The sequence below is a fragment of the Carassius carassius genome, chromosome 42, assembly GCF_963082965.1.
Source record: "Carassius carassius chromosome 42, fCarCar2.1, whole genome shotgun sequence".
NCBI classification, from domain to species: Eukaryota; Metazoa; Chordata; class Actinopteri; order Cypriniformes; family Cyprinidae; genus Carassius; species Carassius carassius.
The window spans coordinates 19,722,274-19,744,194 of record NC_081796.1 but is presented as its reverse complement, the minus strand read 5'-3'; the positions used below and the strand labels follow the sequence as shown (position 1 = coordinate 19,744,194).

The 21,921-nt window shown below is 38.4% G+C and overlaps 2 protein-coding genes across 10 annotated transcripts in view; both read right to left on the bottom strand.

The window, feature by feature from the left end:
* The window catches only part of LOC132124098 (mitogen-activated protein kinase kinase kinase 15-like), a 28,371-nt gene extending 24,258 nt beyond the window's left edge, over window positions 1-4,113 (bottom strand). The window contains exons 1-3 of one of the 5 annotated variants that reach the window (XM_059534901.1): window positions 3,318-4,113; window positions 1,949-2,088; window positions 1,155-1,178 (exon numbers count right to left, since the gene is read on the bottom strand). In XM_059534901.1, the coding sequence (XP_059390884.1) occupies window positions 1,155-1,178; window positions 1,949-2,088; window positions 3,318-3,624 (471 nt within the window). In that variant the 5' untranslated portion in view covers window positions 3,625-4,113. Of the gene's footprint in view, window positions 1-1,154; window positions 1,179-1,948; window positions 2,687-3,317 lie in introns of all 5 variants that reach the window. The other 4 variants (XM_059534899.1, XM_059534905.1, XM_059534900.1 and 1 more) reach the window with 4 other exon arrangements.
* A 4,434-nt stretch (window positions 4,114-8,547) lies between these two features.
* LOC132124094 (SH3 domain-containing kinase-binding protein 1-like) overlaps window positions 8,548-21,921 on the bottom strand; it is a 49,904-nt gene continuing 36,530 nt past the window's right edge. For 4 of the 5 annotated variants that reach the window (XM_059534893.1, XM_059534896.1, XM_059534894.1 and 1 more), the window contains 13 exons: window positions 21,723-21,916; window positions 16,547-16,622; window positions 16,328-16,422; window positions 15,968-16,069; window positions 15,594-15,645; window positions 14,630-14,701; window positions 14,215-14,374; window positions 12,776-12,849; window positions 12,416-12,525; window positions 11,799-11,948; window positions 10,630-10,850; window positions 10,391-10,454; window positions 8,548-9,318 (listed from right to left, as the gene is read on the bottom strand). In XM_059534893.1, the coding sequence (XP_059390876.1) occupies window positions 9,280-9,318; window positions 10,391-10,454; window positions 10,630-10,850; window positions 11,799-11,948; window positions 12,416-12,525; window positions 12,776-12,849; window positions 14,215-14,374; window positions 14,630-14,701; window positions 15,594-15,645; window positions 15,968-16,069; window positions 16,328-16,422; window positions 16,547-16,622; window positions 21,723-21,916 (1,409 nt within the window). In that variant the 3' untranslated portion in view covers window positions 8,548-9,279. The remainder of the gene's footprint in view (window positions 9,319-10,390; window positions 10,455-10,629; window positions 10,851-11,798; window positions 11,949-12,415; window positions 12,526-12,775; window positions 12,850-14,214; window positions 14,375-14,629; window positions 14,702-15,593; window positions 15,646-15,967; window positions 16,070-16,327; window positions 16,423-16,546; window positions 16,623-21,722; window positions 21,917-21,921) is intronic. The other variant, XM_059534895.1, reaches the window with a different exon arrangement.

Below are 21,921 nucleotides of genomic sequence, written 5' to 3'. Positions count from 1 at the left end.
TGAATGCTGTCAAGGTCAGCTTCTTCTCAGCAGCCATTCAATTTAAGAGGTTTATTCAAAGACATGCACTCAATGACCCTCTCCTTTATTAAAACCACTAACACCCACTAACTCAAAGTGCCATGACACCTTGGCTACGTTCACACTGCAGGGCTTAATGCTCAATTCCGATTTTTTTTAAAAATGCGATTTTTTTTGCAAGGCTGTTCACATTTCCAATTAAATGCGACCTTTTGTGATCTCCTGTGTGAACGTGAAATGACCCAGAAGTGACCCGCATGCGCAGAAGAGTACTCAACGCTCAACGACGTCACTTGTTGTTTGCGGAAGTAGCTAACGTTAAACATGGATGTCAACAACAGTGTAGTCAACAGCGGAGCTCTTTTTGCAATATTAAAGTTATTTTCCCAACGGAGCCAGCACAAATACAATCTTCTCGTTTTAAGAAGAAAATTAAAAAGAAGGAGGAGAGCAAGGTTTTTGGCCATGGCGTTTTGTGGAGCAGTGTTAGCAACGTCGGTACAGAGAAACGTGTGGGTGCGGAGTCGCAGCCAGGAGTGGTGGGATACTGATGTGAGTGGCTTCACTAATACAGAATTCATCAGTTTATCTTCTCGTTCCCGCCTACTTCAACGCAGAATTATGACGTTTGTAGCGTATCAATGACGTACGGGTCGGATACATGTGGCCTAGCCGTTCGACGGAGGTCGCATTTCAAAAGATCGGATACGTATCGGATTCAGGACCACATAAGTGGCCTGGGTCACATCTGAAAAGATCGGATCTGTGTCGTTCAGACTGTCATGAAAAGATCAGATACAGGTCGCAGCCTGTTCCAGCCTGCAGTGTGAATGTAGCCCTTGAGAGCCCTTATGAGTTCATCTGAATCAGCAATAGTCTTCCGACTTGGACACAATGAGCCACCAGAACCTTCCACAGATTAGTGCATGTCCATAAAGTAGAGTACAGGAAATGATCTGCTCACTGTGTAGAGTTCTGGATATAGACTGACACAGAAGAGCAAGAACACATATGTCACAAGAGCTCCAAAAATAGTCCCATACACAAAGCTCTTGGCACACCAACAATGAATGCCAGCCTGTCCACCACCCTCATCAGATTACTAGTCTTGCAAAGAGTTTTTTGATACTTACTGTGTTTTTCTGTGCCACCATGTCCTATGCGAGAAAAAAGAAAGGAAAACAATTACACAACTCTCCAAACATGCATGTATATTACTTTATTTCACATGACCACAGCACCTGGGAAGTTTTGTCATCATGTCATTTATTAATATTTTTATTCCATGAATGATGGCCATGTGATGCAGTGAATGAACCCTGACTGAAACAGTTGGGCACAGCAGCATCACAGAACATTAACAAATACACAAACATATCACATGACACTACCCCATGCATGATTGTTATCATCTCAGTATGCTAGAATACATGCTCTCCAATGTCTCTGGTGAATCGTGTTCATGTGCAGCTGTCCTGGGACTGACTGCATGCCTTAGCTCAAATACAGACTGTGTTGTTCTGGCAGCTTTAATGTCCAGTGCCCAGAAAAGATAAACCCCTAGCTAAGCTGAGAATAGCAGGTCAAGATCTGGTAGTGGGCCGCCACTTTGTACAAATGACAAACATACCAAATGTGAGTGTAACTATAGGCCTGAAGGTATAACCCCCCCACCAATCCTTCTTAGTGTTTGTGTGGCGGCATTTAGAAAAGTTATGAGAAGAATATGTCATTCATAAGCTATATTTGATTTAAAAAAATAGCAAAAAACCCCAGAGTTATTTTTTTTTTTTGGAGAAGTCAACCTACAAACGGCCTTCTTGAAACCACTGAACATCTGAAAATGACACAATCTATGATATGTCCTTTTTTAGATTGCTAAGTCAACATATCTGTGTTTGTGTGTGTATTAGACTGTAACTCTCACCTTAAGTGACTGTGCCGTGTCAAGGTCCGTGTCATGGTAGAGGATGACATTGTTGGCCATGTCAAAGCTCTCACGCACACCGAGGTGATAAAAGAGAGAGGGCTGTCTGAACACATCGCTCATGTCTACAACTGCAATGTCTGAAATCAATCACAGACAGTAAGCATGCGAGAAAACCATAGAGTACACAATCCCACTACTGCAGAACAGTACAGTGAGCTGTGTAGCTTAATGCATGTTCTTTAAGAAGCAATCATTTATTTAAAATTCTATCAGTGTTTTTTTTGTTTGTTTATTATGACTTTCCATTAAATCACACATTATAAAATCTTTAAATAACCTTTTGTCTGTTTAAAGTAGTCCTAAGGGCATATTTGTTCTACTGCATATGGCTATATTTGTTCATTTCCAGTCAAACACAATCTGTGCTTATTCTATGGAAACTATGCAAACATCTGAAAATGTGTTTGAAAGCCACGCAACAGTGTAATACAAGACCAGACTTGATGTAACCAGGAGCTGATGCATGACTCAGTCTTATAAGGAAAAGGGTGATGGGGGGTGATACAATTACAAGAAATAGATCTGTAGAATGCTATATAGGGAGGATATTTAAAATTGTTTTGTTCACTTCTGTTTTGAAAAACCGGGATACAAAGTTTCAGCTCTAAAATGTACTTTTTTTTAATGGTCCTCTGGAGTTCTTTCCCAGAAGAAGTGTTGCACATGAACTACATTCTGCATGCACAAAAATGCACAGGATCAAACTTGAAAAAAGTTGCCCTTTTCACCCTCCCAAAGCTCAGATGTAAGAGGTTTTTGATCACTCAGAGTAACGCGTGCAGCCAAACCTGCTTGAGAGAGACTTCATACTAGACCGTCCAGTAAATTCATGGAAATGAAATCAAGGAATGTGCTGGAGGCAGTGATATCATGACTCTAATAACACCCTTCCAAAGTTTTTTCTTTTGCATATTACTACTCTTCATTTACATATTTCTTTCACTATTACTTACATTTCTACATATTTCTCGTTGGAAACAATAAAGTAGACTATTGTTAAGTATTATTAATTCAATAACATAATCAAGCTCTAAATCTATAATGATATGTGCCAATAGTTTCTATTCTTCTACATACTGCAGAGATGGCTGCTTTGTGGGAACCCTGATCTCTGGAGGCCCCCCAAAAGTACTCATTAAGGATGTTTCCTTAATCCATCACACCTGATTCAACTTCAATAAGTCCATTCTGAAAAACTATAAGAGCTGTACCGGTAGTGCCAGTTTAGGGAGACATCCAGAAAGTAGTATTAAGGGGCTGCAGGAATTATTCTCGCGTACCACAAAGCCTTGCTGTGTTAACTTACCTGCGTCATAAAATGTATCGAGCACTGTTGTCTCCCCAAAATCTAATCGTCCGAAAGTTACTGTGGTTAATATGGCACTTTCCGCGTCGCAGGCGCGCTGGAGACACTGGAGCGCCCCGGATTCCGGGCTGTTAGCGGCCACTGCCTTCAGTCCATCATTCAACACATAAACAGCCCGCAGGGACCTCTGTTTGGTCACCGGACTCGGGCTGGTCAAATCAGCCCTCTCCACGCCTGCAGACATAGAAGCCACAGCGGTGTGGTCGCCACCAGCCTCTGCTGTAGGTTGATTGGACATCATCTCCATAGTGCGAGTAATTGTTTGTGCGCGTTCCTCCTTTTCTTTCCGCCGTTAATCAATAATGAATAACCAAAGTTTAGTGTGCACCTGTGGCACAGAGAGGCTCGTGGCTGTAACGTCCAGCGTCTTGCGATTTATTAAAGCAGCGCGCATCACTACATATTACAATGTGGTCCAGTTTGATCTCGTTTGCGCCAGCGGTTATGCAATTACACGAAACGATTTGTTAATTCGGTGCAGAAAGTCAGACAAACTTGAGGCGCACCGCGCGCGCTATGTCTCCAAAGACACGCGTTACCATCCTATTTGAGGAAGTCATTCCTTCTGCCCTTTCTGCAAAATGCAACATCCGATCATTTCCTCAAACGTGTGTCCTTCCGTTCAGGCGTGTGTATATTTCACAAGCGAGGCAAAAACTGCGCAAATCTAGAGCAGCTCGCGGCGGTTACTGCAAGTACAGTCACTATTAATTCATCTGGAGCAGATGTCTAAATATAAAACTTGTCCGTGTTAACGCGCATGGCAAACAGAGCTACGTCAGGTCCAGGATTCCAGCTCGCCAAACTGGTTTATTTAACTGTAATTTTCGTTTGATTTCAGATTAGATAATATTCGGAACCGGACTAGTCCAAAAATACCTTGATATTCTTCGTGGAAACTTTTCACACGCTCCAACATACCTTCAAACGAATTGTGTCTTTTTTTCTTTCTGAACTTATCATTTCCACCACATCTGAACTTCTGTATTGTTTTTAATAGCAATGCTGAAAATGACATTTTAGATATTAATTTTTTTTTTTTTTTTTTTACAAAACAACAGACTGCTTTTGTTTTGTTCTTTAATCTAGCGCTTTATGCTCTATCTTAAAAACACAAACTTAAAAATGTTTTCACACTTTTCGTGTTACTGAAAAATTATGCACACTGAAAACTCGTAAAATATCCGCGAATGATATGTACCTTGATGTTCTCTGTCTTTTACACATACAAAGAGCATCTCAATAAATTAGAATGTCATGGAAAAGTTAATTTATTTCAGTAATTCAACTCAAATTTTGAAACTCGTGTATTAAATAAATTCCATGCATACAGATTGAAGTAGTTTAAGTCTTTGGTTCTTTTAATTGTGATGATTTTGGCTCACATTGAACAAAAACCATCAATCAATTTTAAAAACTTAGAATATGGTGTCTTGCCAATCAGCTAATCAACTCAAAACACCTGCAAAGGTTTCCTGAGCCTTCAAAATGGTCTCTCAGTTTGGTTCACTAGGCTACACAATCATGGGGAAGACTGCTGATCTGACAGTTGTACAGTCATTAATTGACACCCTTCACAAGGAGGGTAAGCCACAAACATCCATTGCCAAAGAAGCTGGCTGTTCACAGAGTGCTGTATCCAAGCATGTTATCAGAAAGTTGAGTGGAAGGAAAAAGTGTGGAAGAAAAAGATGCACAACCAACCATGAGAACCACAGCCTTATGAGGATTGTCAAGCAAAATCGATTCAAAAATTTGAATGAACTTCACAAGGAATGGACTGAGGCTGGGGTCAAGGCATCAAGAGCCACCACACACAGACATGTCAAGGAATTTGCTGAACCACAGACAACGTCAGAGGCATCTTACCTGGGCTATATAAGGAGAAGAGGAACTGGACTGTTGACCAGTGGTTCAAAGTCCTCTTTTCAGATGAGAGCAAGTTTTGTATTTAATTTGGAAACCAAGGTCCTAAAGTCTGGAGGAAGGGTGGAGAAGCTCATAGCCCAAGTTGCTTGAAGTCTAGTGTTAAGTTTCCAGAGTCTGTGATGATTTGGGTGCAATGTCATCTACTGGTGTTGGTCCATTGTGTTTTTTGAAAACCAAAGTCACTGCACCTGTTTACCAAGAAATTTTGGAGCACTTTATGCTTCCTTCTGCTAACCAACTTTTTGAAGATGCTGATTTCATTTTCCAGCAGGATTTGGCACCTGCTCATACTGCCAAAACCAACAAAAGTTGGTTAAATAACCATGGTGTTGGTGTGCTTGACTGGTCAGCAAACTCACCAGACCTGAACCTCACAGAGAATCTATGGGCTATTGTCAAGAGGAAAATGAGAAAAAAAGAGACCAAAAAATGCAGATGGGCTGAAGGCCACTGTCAAAGAAACCTGGGCTTCCATACACTGTTAGCTGACACCGTTGTCTTGGTAAGCAAACACTAACTTTTTAGAATTCACCATAGAAAATTTTTTTGTTGTTGTTGTTGTGGAAGAAGTGACGTCATAATGGAGGAACATTCGTAATTGATATTAAAAATATTCACACAATAAATATTACAATGTTTCTTTTTTCACCATTTTATTGTATTTTTAAACAACAGTTTGTTTTTTAGATATTGAACATATGATATGAACTGCTACTGGCAATTTTCTAATCACCAACCAAATAAATAACTTTTATTTTCAAATTTTCTTTCATTTGTATTCTAATATGTGTGCCTACCTTGTCTATAAACAAGTAAAATAAATAAATACGTAAAAAGACATTATCAATAAGATTTACTTTATGACTTCACAAATGTCAAGTGATGTAACCAAATGTTGGATGCACTGTATGTGTATAAAAGTCAACATATTACTGTCAAGCAAAAGTTGTCAAATATTAATTTGACCACTTAGTCAGACACTAATATACTAAAAATAATAATACTTTCACACATTTATTTTCTAATGTGACTTTTGTTGTTTATTAAGATTTAATATTTATTAATATCACTAATTAATCATCTATTTCATTTGTTTATGGAAAAGGCAGGCAACACATATGTGATTATGTGAATAATACATCACCTTACTCACACAAATTACAAAAACATATTAATTACAACACAGGATTTGTTTCTTCAGACATGCGGTGGATATACTGGCATCATAGACTAAAACGACTTGATAAAACTGTCTTCTCGGTGGTTAACTCCTGTGTGGTTGTGGTGTAATGCTGAACTATTACAAGCTGTTGTTCCTCAAACTTAACTCTTGACAAAAGTGCATCTAAAGGGTTGATACATCTTTTGTTTTTGAATAAAATATACATTTCCAATAATTGTGTCTGCAAATGTATTGATATTTAAACTTTTTACACATATGAATTATCAAAGAATATAGAAGGATCAAAGAAATGTAATGCATTATCAAATGCAAAAGTTTTTTTTTTTTTTTTTTTTACGATTTACCCAATTTACACCCATATCTGTGGTGGGCTCATCTTCATTTCTGCATGGGCATCATTAGTGATGTGACCGTCCTTGGAGACCCAGTCATCTGCAGGCCTCACTGGACAGCACCCAGGAGACCTGATCCTCAATTACCAAATCAAATACCATAAAGAGCAGCAGATGCCTATGGAATGATATCAGTGAATGTCTTAAATGTGTTTGAGAGAGAGAGAGAGAGAGAGAGAGAGAGTGGGGTCCATATGCACACTACATGCAGGCGGTGTGTACTTCTGAGGGAGGATTGAATGCTTGTGTGTATCAGAGCTGCTCGAGGTGTATGATTTTACCCTGTCTAGGAGCTGAACTTAAAATGACCTTCACATAAAACATCTCACACAGACATGACCTTTAAAATGTTACATAACTGTAACTGTAACCCATATCCAAACACATTTCTAGGAATATAAAATGTGGTCACAGACCAGCAGTTTAATCTTGGATGGAGGTTTCTGATATGCTCTGGAAAGGGAAATGAGCTTTCCATCGTTATTCTCATTTAAGATGTTCAGCAAAGATGACCAGCATGATGAACTAGTTGATACTAAGAAACTTAGGATACATAAATTAATCGAGTTAAAGTCCCCATGAAATTAAAAAGGAAGTGTTTTGGCTGTTAAGTATGAATATGTTAGCCTTAAGGCCAAATATATATATATATATATTTTTTTCAGCTGACTGAATTCAGCTACTTATCCTTATCATTGTTGATGAGATTCTAGTTTGAGGACGCTTTTATATTTAGATAAGTGTTTTTTATAACTAATTTATCTGTCAGTCTATCTATTTACTGTGTGTGTGTATATATATATATATATATATATATATATATATACAGTACAGACCAAAAGTTTGGACACACCTTCTCATTCAAAGAGTTTTCTTTATTTTCATGACTATGAAAATTGTAGAGTCACACTGAAGGCATCAAGGGCTATTTGACCAAGAAGGAGAGTGATGGGGTGCTGCGCCATATGACCTGGCCTCCACAGTCACCGGACCTGAACCCAATCGAGATGGTTTAGGGGTGAACTGGACCGCAGACAGAAGGCAAAAGGGCCAACAAGTGCTAAGCATCTCTCAGGGAACTCCTTCAAGACTGTTGGAAAACCATTTCAGGTGACTACCTCTTGAAGCTCATCAAGAGAATGCCAAGAGTGTGCAAAGCAGTAATCAAAGCAAAAGGTGGCTACTTTGAAGAACATGACATATTTTCAGTTGTTTCACACTTTTTTGTTATGTATATAATTCCATATATAATTCCACATGTGTTAATTCATAGTTTTGATGCCTTCAGTGTGAATCTACAATTTTCATAGTTATGAAAATAAAGAAAACTCTTTGAATGAGAAGGTGTGTCCAAACTTTTGGTCTGTACTGTGTGTGTGTGTATATATATATATATATATATATATATATATATATATATAATGGGGAAAATCTATATATTATTATTCATTCTCCAAACTTAAGACATTTGAGTGAGATTGTTATTTTCTTACATAATTTCTTAAATACGTATATTCAATGCAATTATTAAAAAAATTAAAAAATAAATAAAAGAGTAATAACAATAATAACACAAACAACTGAACTATGTGTGTGTATACATGATATTGATGACATCAAGTAGGTTCATAAGCATTTAGAATAAACAAAGAAACACTGCAACAACTTTTCGAAGTTTTTTCTTTTTTAATAAAATCTGCACACAATTGCATTTATTACATTAAAATATAAAAGTATATATAGAAGATTTCGAAGAAATAACTCAAGAAAACACAACGTACGTTTTCTCATTGTCATCACCAACGTAAAAGAAATAGGAAAGACAGAAAAGTTTGGAACGCTCCAAATAAACAAGGCCTCAAATCTGGGGTTGCTGTGGAAACTGCAAGCGGTGTGAAATTAAATGCACCTTTGCATATAAAGAAAATAACAGAAGGCCTCTAAGTCAAAAGAAAAGAACTTAAGGTAAACAGTATTTAAGTAAAACACACTGGTTTCTCCTTCATTTGATGTTTCTCTGACTAGCGTTCAGAGGCAGTACCAGAGAGGGTGATGATGGGGTAACTGTGTCAGTTGTGCAGGAGACCAGCTAATCCCCATGGCAACCTCTGTCACCTGTCTCCAGGTGTGGGTCATCGCCACCCTTTAATCACATGACCCACAGTAAGGCCACACCCAGGCAACGGGTCTGTGAGTCAGCGGCCAGTCTGAGCACAACACGCAAAAAAAGCTTCTTTAAAAAACGAAAGCAGAAAGAGTACAAGTGAATGGGGGGTAAACAGTTATTTTCTTTAAGCAGTTGTTCTGATACATTGTTCCTTTTTTTGCACAATCTACTTGGGCTGTGGTGTGGAACCTCAGCCTGACCCTTCATTTGATACATCCAGCATGTTTGAGTTCATTTGGACAGGGATTTCTTAATCTGCTCCACTTCAATCTAAAACAGAACACAACACAAAGATGTGGCCAGTTAAACACAAGCCGGGTTTCCATCTAAAGTTACGAATTTAACTTATGCGCAAAATTGGAATATCGCACAAAACATTTGCAAACAAGCAGCGTTTCCATCCAACGAGTCGAAGAGAACAAAACCGTAACTTCCTGATAAACTGGCACTACACATCACTAAGAAAAGTAGGAGAAGCTACTGAATATAATAATTTTCCTATATAATAAATCACTTGCAATCAGAACGAGCAGACGAAACACAATGAATGCGCTCATTGCTTTCGCAGGAGGATGCTGCTGTTTGGGAACGCAGTCGTTTAACAGTACTGGGAGGCAATTATACAGAAATACTTTGATGACAGACTTCGCTCAGGCATTTCCGAATGACCATACAACAACATTTTAGATGCTGTGGAACAAGATCGGTCTGCTGGTTAGTCATGATTTATTGTCCTATAGCGCAAAGTCACATTACTTTTTTGATGCGCTTGGAGGAATTTATTCGCAAAATGCATTTCCATTTCCAATGTATTATTAATGATGTTAAATTAATGTTTGAAAGAGTAGAGCTGTGTAATATTTTAGTGAAAACTAAAATACAATTTTTTTCAGGATTCTGTAAAAAAAAGACACAAGGAAAGCATTTATTTGAAAGTTTTTGTAAACTATGTAAAAAAAAGTACAAAAATCTTTACTGCAATGTGTCTTTACTGAATGAAAGTATTCATTTATTTATTATATATATATATATATATATAAAGGGTACTCCAATCATTTCAATTGTAGAGTAAGTTTTTGTAAGGTAGTGTAAGAATTATTTATTAAAATATTAACAGAGTTGATGGATTTAAATGACTTACATTACGTTATGTGAGTAATGTAACATTAAAAATTACATTAAAATTACAAATATACTAAATGAAAAAAATAACGAATGAAATTTATAATAATACCTATTTAAAAAAAATACATATTTGGCGGTTTAAGATTGTTTTAATCACTATGAAATGGTGTTGCACTGGGTTAGGGCTACGTTTATGACTAGTATAATGTCTCCTCACCTGCAGTGATATACGAATCCTCTTCTCCTCATCCAGTTCACTCACCAGCTGTTTGATTTCTTGTCTGAAACGACACATTTGAGAATTACACGCATTTAACAGACATCAAATCAATCAACTTGTTCTTCCCACATCTAATTTCCACCCCTTCTTGACAATTTCCTTTCCCTCTTTCACTACTTCACTCTGTCTGTCTTTCATCTAACCCACAGTCCCGACCCCATCTCGTCTGTTCATACTTGTGCTGGCTCTTCATGAGCTCCACAGCTCCTTTCAGGTCTCGTAATTGTGCTCTTAGCTCCTCCAGCGTGGAGGTACCCTGTTCGTTCTTCCCTCTGGCATCAACAGAAGGGGAATGGGGTCGCAGACCAGTGCTGCCCTGATGGAGAGAAGCCCCACTGGACCCAGAAGATGATGGAGGGGCGCTGGGCTTAGGGGGGAAAGATGATTTTTCAGGAGCCTGTGGAAAACCCCCATGAGAAATCAGAACAAGAGCTTATCACGCACATTTACTCTTAGATGTTTGACTTTCATTTCAGGCCGTTCCACAGGACCTCAGTCTCTGTGTGTGTTTGTGTATGAGGGTACTTGAATATACAGTGCACTGACACCATAAAGTATTTGGACACTTAAAGGGATAGTTCACCCAAAAATGAAGTCTCTAACATTAAATACTCATCATCACATACTTCCAAATTTTTATGACATCTGTTGTACTGTGGAACACATAATAATATATTCTGAAGAACCGATGTTCATACATTGAAAGTCAATGGGGTCCAAAACAAAACAGAGTGCTGCAGGGATAACATATTTTTTAGGCCAAAACCAGAGCACTTCTTCTTTCATCGTCCCAAGTCAAGTCAATGGGGGGTTTTAATGGGTTTTTGGTTAAATTAGACTACAGAGGTTGTTGGGAACATTAAACATCATCATGCCGAACAGGTAAACTCATCTGCACACTAGTCCGCTTTTAAGATTGAAAGAGTTGTTGGAAACTATATGGTGGTGACACTGAAAACATGTGACCATGCAGCACTTCATTGGACCCCATTGACTTTTAATATACAGACAAATAAAGCATTTTTTATTTATTTCCTCCTTTGTCCACAGAAGAAAGAATATCATGCAAGTTTGGAATGACACAAGGGTGTGTAAAAAATGACAAACGTTTAATTTTTGAGTGTACCTCCCTTATACTTAACTGAACTTACACTTAAAATGTAAGCATACCTTTACATTATAACATATATTTAAAAATAAAACGTGACTAAGGTTTCCAAAAGTAATACTTTTTTGTGTCAATGTGCATACAATGCTTGACTAGGGCGCTCTCTTGTGGTAGGACAGAGATGTGCATGCAAAAGGATGGGTGGGGGTGACTGGGAGGGGGAGGGGCGGGGCTTACTGTAATGACTGGCACTGCCTTGGGCATCTTCTTGGAGTTGTCAAAAGGTTTGTGAGTGAATGAGTCCTGTTCTTCCTTTCCCATCTCCTTCTCTCTCCTCTCCTCTTCTGGAGATGGGGATTCCAGGAGGTCAGGACTAGAGAGAGAGGACTAAGGAGGAGAGAGATTTTTTAATGATTGTGACCAGATAACCCACTGACAGGAGAAGCAGGGGTAAGCCCATGTGACATTCACACATAGCAGATAGCACAATCATATCTGACAGATTAACACCTGAAGGGTCACAAATATATGACAAGGTTAAAAATAATAACAAACCAGGATGTTTATGTTGTGTAGTAGAATTATTATAGTTAACTAAAACCATTAAAAAAGTGTCTTTGTTACAATAATTAAACATTAACAAATTTTTTTTTAAAGCAATGCTTCTTATTTTTGTTTTGTTTAAATTAATGTACTAAAATAACTAAAAGTAAAATAATAAATAGTAATATTTATTTAAAAAAAACGGTTATTTTTAATACAGACATAAAAAAACAACAAAATTATTACATATTTTAAAAATGATATAATAACATAAAATAGTATCTCTACTAATATAACACTGGTGGACTCACAGACGTGAAGACCTGCGATCGTGGCCTTCGGTCCATCACACGGGGCCGTGACGTGGTCGGGTGGTTCAGCTTCTCTGTGGATAAGACGATGGAGTCGAAGTCTTCTACATCTTCAGCCGAGCGTCACACAAATACAAACATAAACACACAGGACCACATATATATCACATGCATATGAATCACGAACACAGGAAAAAACACATAATCGTAGACCGTAATCGCACATCTCCAGGAATGGAGGCGAATGAAGTGAGATGGACAGACAGCTGTTGTAATCGGATTAGATATGGATTATTATAAGTCTTATTAGTCATGACAGTGGTGTTCTGGATTGAAGGGCAGCTCTGGACAGAGACTCACCGATATCTACGGATTTGTCTGCAGAGCCTCGGTCAGCCGCCAAACCACTGATGTCAGACTTCGGACTGTCACACCTGTTCAAAAGAGATTTAAACCACAATGAGTTTTATTAACACATGAAAATACAGCAGATATACTGAGAAATAATGTGATAAGAGATGGAGAGGATTTCTAACATGCAGAACTGAAAGTCTGATTCACTGGAGTGAACTGGTTTATTTAGATGGTTTCAAATTAATTACTGATTAAAAACTGATTAAGTGGAATCACTTGCATTGAAGTTTCTTGAATGGCTTTAAATGAATCGGTTGAGAAAACAAAATGATTCACTGATTCATTAAAATTTACTGCACAAATGATGTTCAGATGATTCTAAACGAATCGATTCAGAAACAAAAGGATTCAATTATTCACTGGAATAACTGCAAAGACGGTTTTTGGATAGTTCTGCCACTGTTTTGAGATTCAGTCTATTTAATATTCAGTTATTTTTATTAATTACTTAGTGTCCATTTAACTGTTTTTTTTACTTAAAGGTACAATTTGTAAGATATTTGCAGTAAAATATCCGAAAACTACTAGGCTAGTGTTATATATTTTGTCCAGCTGATTACTAATAATATCTCTAATGTTTTCAACTACTTGTAAATCATGAGAAAATTCCCATACTAAACAGTGACACGGGGCAGTGCAGTCGCCTATCAATGACGTCAGTTACCCTTTGTTACCGCCTTTACTGACGTAGAAACCACATGACAACTGTGTCGTGGACAAATGCGGAAGTAGCTTCGCGACAAACTTCAACTTGAAAGAGATACCGATCTCGCTTGTATTTTCCTCGACAGGTGAGTTGTTTTGATACGTATCTTTACAGAAAACGTATGCTTTTATAACGATCAACAAGATTAGTATTATGGGGCATACACGCCAAACGAGGGGCATCGCGTCTCTAGACCCGCGCGAGGACGCGTCTGATCCATAGTCTGATCGCGTCTTTGCATTGACTTTGTATGTAATCTACTCGTGCAAATCGTTAAACTCGCGTCTGATTGATGACCATCAGCGGTTGGGTAGAAAACAATAAATCCCATCATTTCACGCTCCTCCTTAGCGTCATCAAACCACGCAATTGTTTTTGTTTTGATAGTGCGCCCTCTAGTGGCAGGTCCTACAACCTGTACCTTTAAATAATAAATGAATCAGCTGTAAAATGTAATTTTGAAGAGAAATCACTAGAGATGAAAATAAAGTTCTCATAATAAATGTTGTATCAACCTTAACACTCAAAAAAGACATCAAGAAACCATTATTATAGATATTTTTATAACTTTTTATAGTTGTATAAAATGGACTGAGAATCTTGTTACTTTGCAAATGTGTGTGTTCTGTAATCTAGTATTAGTGATGCTGATACATGTGTGTTTGTGTGTGAGACTGACGGTATATTGGGCACAGCTGGTCTCTCGGGTCTGTCTGGGCGTTTGGGTGGTAGCGATGATGGGCGATTCGATGAGTTGCTGTTCTTTGGGGGGAGAGGCTTCTTTGGGAGGAGAGATGGGAAGGACGGCTTTGCAATCTCACTCTGCTTCGACTCCTCGCCTACATGTAATCATCATCATCATTATTCAAGGGCATAGAAAGTCATAAAAGTTTGTTTACAGGAAACTAAGAGAGGGTTTGTCAAAGCAGAGAGGGAAAATGTTATTCCAACATGTGTTTACTTCTCACACAAACACACAAGCAGTATGCCAATCTAAATCATTCAGAGAAAGGCAGCACAGATCTGTAAGAGGTTTGATGTCAAACTCAAACAGACCAAAGCGAATTAAAACAGATGAGAGAGATGTTACCTACCTTTTTCCTCAGCTCTGTGTGGAAGAGATTCAGGCCGTTCTGGTGGAACCCTTTTAGCCTCTGTCTTTTTGTCTGGGGATCAATACACAAAATATGAGGGTTCAACAGAGAACAGCTGACTCATTGCCAAGCTTTCAGATGAAGTGACACAGAAACATGTCAAAAGGTTTTGGGTATGATGAGTATGGTACCACATTGAACATCTGGGTTTCAAAATCCAATTTCAACCCAGAAATTTTGAAAAAATGTCAAACAAACATACTTGAAAAATACTTAGGATTCTGCACTATTTATAGTCACTAATTAAATTATACACATTATTTATTCATTTATTTATTAAACAAATTAAAACACAGATCAAGTGACTCTTAGTACAGACAATCAGGTGTTCTTGCTGATATTTTTTTCATCATCTTAAATCAAGCTGGAGAATATAATCAGGTTTTACAACTTAAAAAAAAAGTTATATTATATTATATTATAGACAGATAGACTTATTCTCCACAAGGTGGAGCCAGAATTAACTTGAAGAGACATGATTACTTATAATCAGATTATTTATCAACAATTTTTTTAAACCTGTTTTAAACTGGAATGCTCTATTGCTTTTATAAAACTTCATATGACCTTGTTTCATGTTTAATTTAGTGACATAAACAAATTATTATTCAATCATCGAGTCGATTTGTCACACTGGAAATGCAAGGTCAAGTCTAGAGTTTTACATTGTGGGATACATTACTTTGACTGTACGCTACACATTTTAAAATATATAGCAAGTCATTTGGCTTGTCATACTCAAAAATTGTACACGTGTCTTTTTCAGGTGTTTAAACCCGATTGTGAATGTTAATACATCGACATATGTAAACAAATCGAGCAGAAAAACAGATAGGCATGTAAGCTTACATAGTGCGATGAAATAAAGAAAAAATGCAGAAAGAAAAGAAGAGGAGCTTGTTACCTGTGGTCTGTTTAGTGGTTGGTGCTGCAGGTGGAGGAGGTTTCTTAGGTCTCTGTGAGCACACACACAGTTTTAACACACAGTACATCTATTAAAACACAAACATGGACTCATACACATTTGTCCTTTTAAAAACACAATCCCTTCAGGCCAAACAGCACTAAAACATCAAAGAACATGCTGCTACATCAGGCAAAGGGTGAAGAGGGAGAAAAAGGAACAGGGCAGAGGGGAGCATGTGTGTGTGTGTGTGTGTGTGTTTCACCACATCTCTGCCTCCACTCAGAGACTGAGGCCCGTTGTCATACAGGACGGGAGCTCCCCGTTGGAAACAGCTGAAATGTGTCAATGAGAAACAAACAAGAAGATCTCACCTCTTTTTCTACCTCAGGAATGAATAACTTCACAAAGTTGTCTGGAAATATTCCCTGTTTGCCGTTCAGCTCTCCAAGCCACCAACCAGCGTCTGCACAGTCCTACACACAGCGAAAAACACATATTTCATCAGTCTATTTGTGTTCTAAACAGGCCAGACGGGATGTCAGTGACAATTTCTTTAACCACGCTGAAAGTGTAAACATCAGTTAGAACATATTTGATGTATAATACACTTTAAAGTTATCTGGAGAGGAATTTTGGACCAGGATAAAAAGAAAAAAGAATAAACTATAGTTATTTATTAGCTCAGTTAGTTGTTTTTTATCACAATTTTGAGGTGTATCCACCAAACTCACCTTATTGACAATCGTTACGATATCTCCCTCTTTGATTGACAGCTCATCATCGTTCTGAGCTTCGTAGGGGAAAATCACTTTGCAAAGCTCCTTTGCTGTAATTTGAATTTTCACAGTCACATCAAGAAACAATTATGGCGTATTTGCATACAATTTGAGTACACAAACAACTCAAGCATTTAAATCATCCACAGCACAGGTGTGATCTAATCCTGTTACCTTTGGCCTTGTTCTCAGGCTCCGCCTTCATGGTTTCCTGGGCAACAGCCGGAGCGGCTTTCTTCACCATTTGAGGCTGAGGAGAATCAAATACTTCTATCAAATACTGTAATAACAATCTATAAAGGCTACCGTTCAAAGCTTAGTGTATTTAAGATAACAAATACCAAAATACATAAGTTAATATTAAAATAAATAAATGGTGTAATATTCTAATATTGTGAAATATTACGGTTTTCTATTGTAATATATTTTATAGTAATTTATTCCTTGAATGCAAAGCTGAATTTTCAGCATCATTTCAGTGTCACATGATCCTTTAGAAATCATTCTAATATGTCGATTTGCTGCTCAAGAAACATCGCTTATCATAAATGTTGAAAACAGTTGTGATCCTTCATATTTTTTGTGGAACAGAACATATTCTTTGGTGAATAGAAAGTTCAATAGGGCAGCATTGATCTGAGCCAGAAATATTTTGTAACGTTTTAAACGTCTTTACTGTCACTTTTGATAAATTGAATGCATCCTTGCTAAATAAAAGTATAAATTTATTTAAAAAAGAAATTAAAATAAATAAATAAATAAAAAAAAAACTTTTGAACAGGAGTGTAAAAGAAATATAAAAACAAATGTATCACATAATTTAAATCTATATCAGACATTTATATCATACATAATATGCTAACACTAAACAATAAGGTTTCATTAATGTTATTTAATGTATTAACTAACATGAACAAACAATGGACAATATACATTTATTACAGTATTTATTAATCCCTGTTAATATTATTTAATGAAAATACAGTCGTTCATTGTTAGTTCAATTTCAATTCATATTAAAAATAATAATGCTGTTGATAAGTTAATGGTTATCAAAGAGGGTAACTAGAAACATTTACCCAGACCCTAAAGAGGGCGGCACTATTTCCTTCAACAGTCTTGCAAGAGGTGATGCATTTATTTGAAAATAATCTGCAATCATTTCCAGTATTAGTTAAAAGATGTGCATTTCTGTGGCCAGAAAAATCTGTCAGGGGCCCAGTGAATTCAAACATACGTTTGTGAATAGCACACTGTATATTTGGCTCTGTTTTTCTGGCCTCTTTCCAGCAGGGGAGTCACAGTCCTTCCACAAACATGGCAGGGAATCAATCCAGCTCGACATACAACAAGCTCTTTAACATCCCAATGTGGCCTTAACACACACACATTTGCTGTGTTCGGTGAGAGAGAGAAAAAAAAAACTCTTCCTCCTTCTCCCTCTCTTCCTCTCATTTAGAGCAGTCATGATGGTGACTTCCATGCCCAGAACACCCATAATGGTGTGTCTCGAAGCCCAAATTACCGCCACATGAAACAAAACACATCTCAGCCATCGTATTTAACAGCTCACTTGACAGCCACAGTTTTTACATCATCATTAACATAAAAGACGAATAGATCAAGAGAGAAATGCAGACAAAAATAGCTAATTTCATATTTACCTTTCAGCAAAATGACAAAACAATCCGTCAGTAACGGCCGGCTGGAGATAACCTACTTCTGCGTGTGCAAGTGCTGCCTGCAACAGGAACCTCCAACAAGCTTTCAGTCTAACTGCGGTTCACACCCCTTGAGTCATGACAGTCTCTTACATTCTTACAAGCCCTACTTCTGCTATAAAACAGCCCTGAAGTCAGGAAACCACTCAGAGCGAGAAAGGAAGAGAGGAGGAGAGGGCCGAATATGGAAAGAGAGCCGTGTCAGGGAGTGGTACATTTGTATATGGGTAAACCTACAGCTTGTAAGTGCTTCTGGATTTCCAAATTCCATTTGATTACTCGCCTTGCAAAGTAGAAAATTGTCTCTGTATGCGACAGGTGGAAGTTAAGCACTGGAATATATAATAATAGATATTCAGAGACTAGTCTAGAGAGATTTCCTTTTCTTTCGGACTAAACAAAGTGAGGTTGAGAGACACAAAGGGCGGAAGAATTTCCATAAACACTCTTTGATAATGACTTCCTTTCTAAGCGGACGAGTGTACCAGAAGTGCTATTTGCATGCCATCTTTGTCCACACACACACACACACACACACACACACACACACACACACACACACACACACACACACACACACACACACACACACACACACACACACACACACACACACACACACACACACACACACACACACACACACACACACACACACACACACACACACACACACACACACACACACACACACACACACACACACACACACACACACACACACACACACACACACACACACACACACACACACACACACACACACACACACACACACACACACACACACACACACACACACACACACACACACACACACACACACACACACACACACACACACACACACACACACACACACACACACACACACACACACACACACACACACACACACACACACACACACACACACACACACACACACACACACACACACACACACACACACACACACACACACACACACACACACACACACACACACACACACACACACACACACACACACACACACACACACACACACACACACACACACACACACACACACACACACACACACACACACACACACACACACACACACACACACACACACACACACACACACACACACACACACACACACACACACACACACACACACACACACACACACACACACACACACACACACACACACACACACACACACACACACACACACACACACACACACACACACACACACACACACACACACACACACACACACACACACACACACACACACACACACACACACACACACACACACACACACACACACACACACACACACACACACACACACACACACACACACACACACACACACACACACACACACACACACACACACACACACACACACACACACACACACACACACACACACACACACACACACACACACACACACACACACACACACACACACACACACACACACACACACACACACACACACACACACACACACACACACACACACACACACACACACACACACACACACACACACACACACACACACACACACACACACACACACACACACACACACACACACACACACACACACACACACACACACACACACACACACACACACACACACACACACACACACACACACACACACACACACACACACACACACACACACACACACACACACACACACACACACACACACACACACACACACACACACACACACACACACACACACACACACACACACACACACACACACACACACACACACACACACACACACACACACACACACACACACACACACACACACACACACACACACACACACACACACACACACACACACACACACACACACACACACACACACACACACACACACACACACACACACACACACACACACACACACACACACACACACACACACACACACACACACACACACACACACACACACACACACACACACACACACACACACACACACACACACACACACACACACACACACACACACACACACACACACACACACACACACACACACACACACACACACACACACACACACACACACACACACACACACACACACACACACACACACACACACACACACACACACACACACACACACACACACACACACACGCATAACAAAATGCAACTATAAACATTTTTAAAGAGTATTAAGCCACATTGTTCTCATATGACTTCATCAGTTTGCATGTTTAATTTACATAAATATGACAATTTTGCACTTTTGTTAATTTTTGTCAGTTGAAGAAAATAAAGAGCAAAAAAAAGATGCTGCTATTACACCTGTATCCATTATCAGAGGAAATCAAGTTGAAAACATTGCATTATGGGTACAATAATGAGGGTACATACAGTGTTTAAAAACAATACATATTTATTTTACCTATTGATATTAATTATTTTTGAAAGGAATACTTGTTTGAAATGCAACTAATTAAGAATGCAACTAACAAATAATAAAATGTAAAACTCAAGTGAATTTATGCCCCACAACATTATAATATAGATTATGATATATTAGTATAATGAAAAATCTTTTGGGAAAATTAAACAGTTTCTTATAAACTTATGTGAGTTGATAAAATACATAATGAAATATAACCGTATATGGGTAACAGGGAAATGACAATTAGCTTCAAGCTACACATGACAATAAATGAGACTAAGACAACATTTCTACTTGAATGTCACTATTAATCGCTATTGAGTGTTTGTAATAACTTCTGACTGCGATCAAATGTGGATTTTAGTCAAATAATGAGGCAGAAATATGTTGTTAGTAACATTCTAGAAGACTTTTATGTGGAAGATACACAGTAACAACTTCTGTGGGGCATGAAGAAAAAGTAATGTAACTAGTAGCGTAACGAATTACTGTTTCCAGAAAGTAATAAGTAAACTAGTTACTAGTAATGAGTAAAAAATAATATTAGAGAAACTACTGATTATTTCTAATATGTATAAGATCGTACAACTACATCTTGAACCAGTTTGTACAAGATGTAGTTGTAGTTCATGCATCTTTTTGCAAAGATATTTAACAAGTGATTTGTTTAATATTTAAATCATGTTGAAAAAACAACTTTTTTTTTGTCATATCGCCCAGCCCTAAGCCATAGTATGCACAGTATGTTACCTTGCTATTCCAAACATAGCTATTGACTTCTTAACCACACTGTCTCACACCTCAGAGCAAAAACTCGAGAAAGAAACACACACACACACACACACACACACACACACACAAAAAGTTTGCACAATAACACAAACCCAAAAAACAACAACAACAAAATGATGTCTGACTAAGAAATGAAAGACTTCTTTATATGTGGGACTAATAATGTTGGATAGAGAAAATGAGGCAATGAGCAAAGGGATGCATGCTGCTCTCAGTGGGCCAGGAAGACGGGAAGGTTTTAATGAACGAGAGACTGTGGGGCCGAAGGCAGAGTGAACGCAGGGGACCAAGCTAGACAAGGTCTGACTGTAATTACAGAGTCATAAAATCCAAGAAACACAGATACACTTTTTTTGGCTTCATTAAAATACAGAGACAAACTCACCTTCTCTCCCTCGCTGTCCATGTCCACGGATCGTGGGCGGAGCTTGATGGGCTGGTCTTTGAAGATGTCCCCGAAGCCGAACCCCCGAACCTTTTTGGGCTGAATTTCAGAGTTGGAGGACACACTGCCAGTGTTAGACCGTAAGCTACTGGAGTCGCCGCCATCACTCTCTGAGCTGGTGCTGTCCTTTATGCCTGCA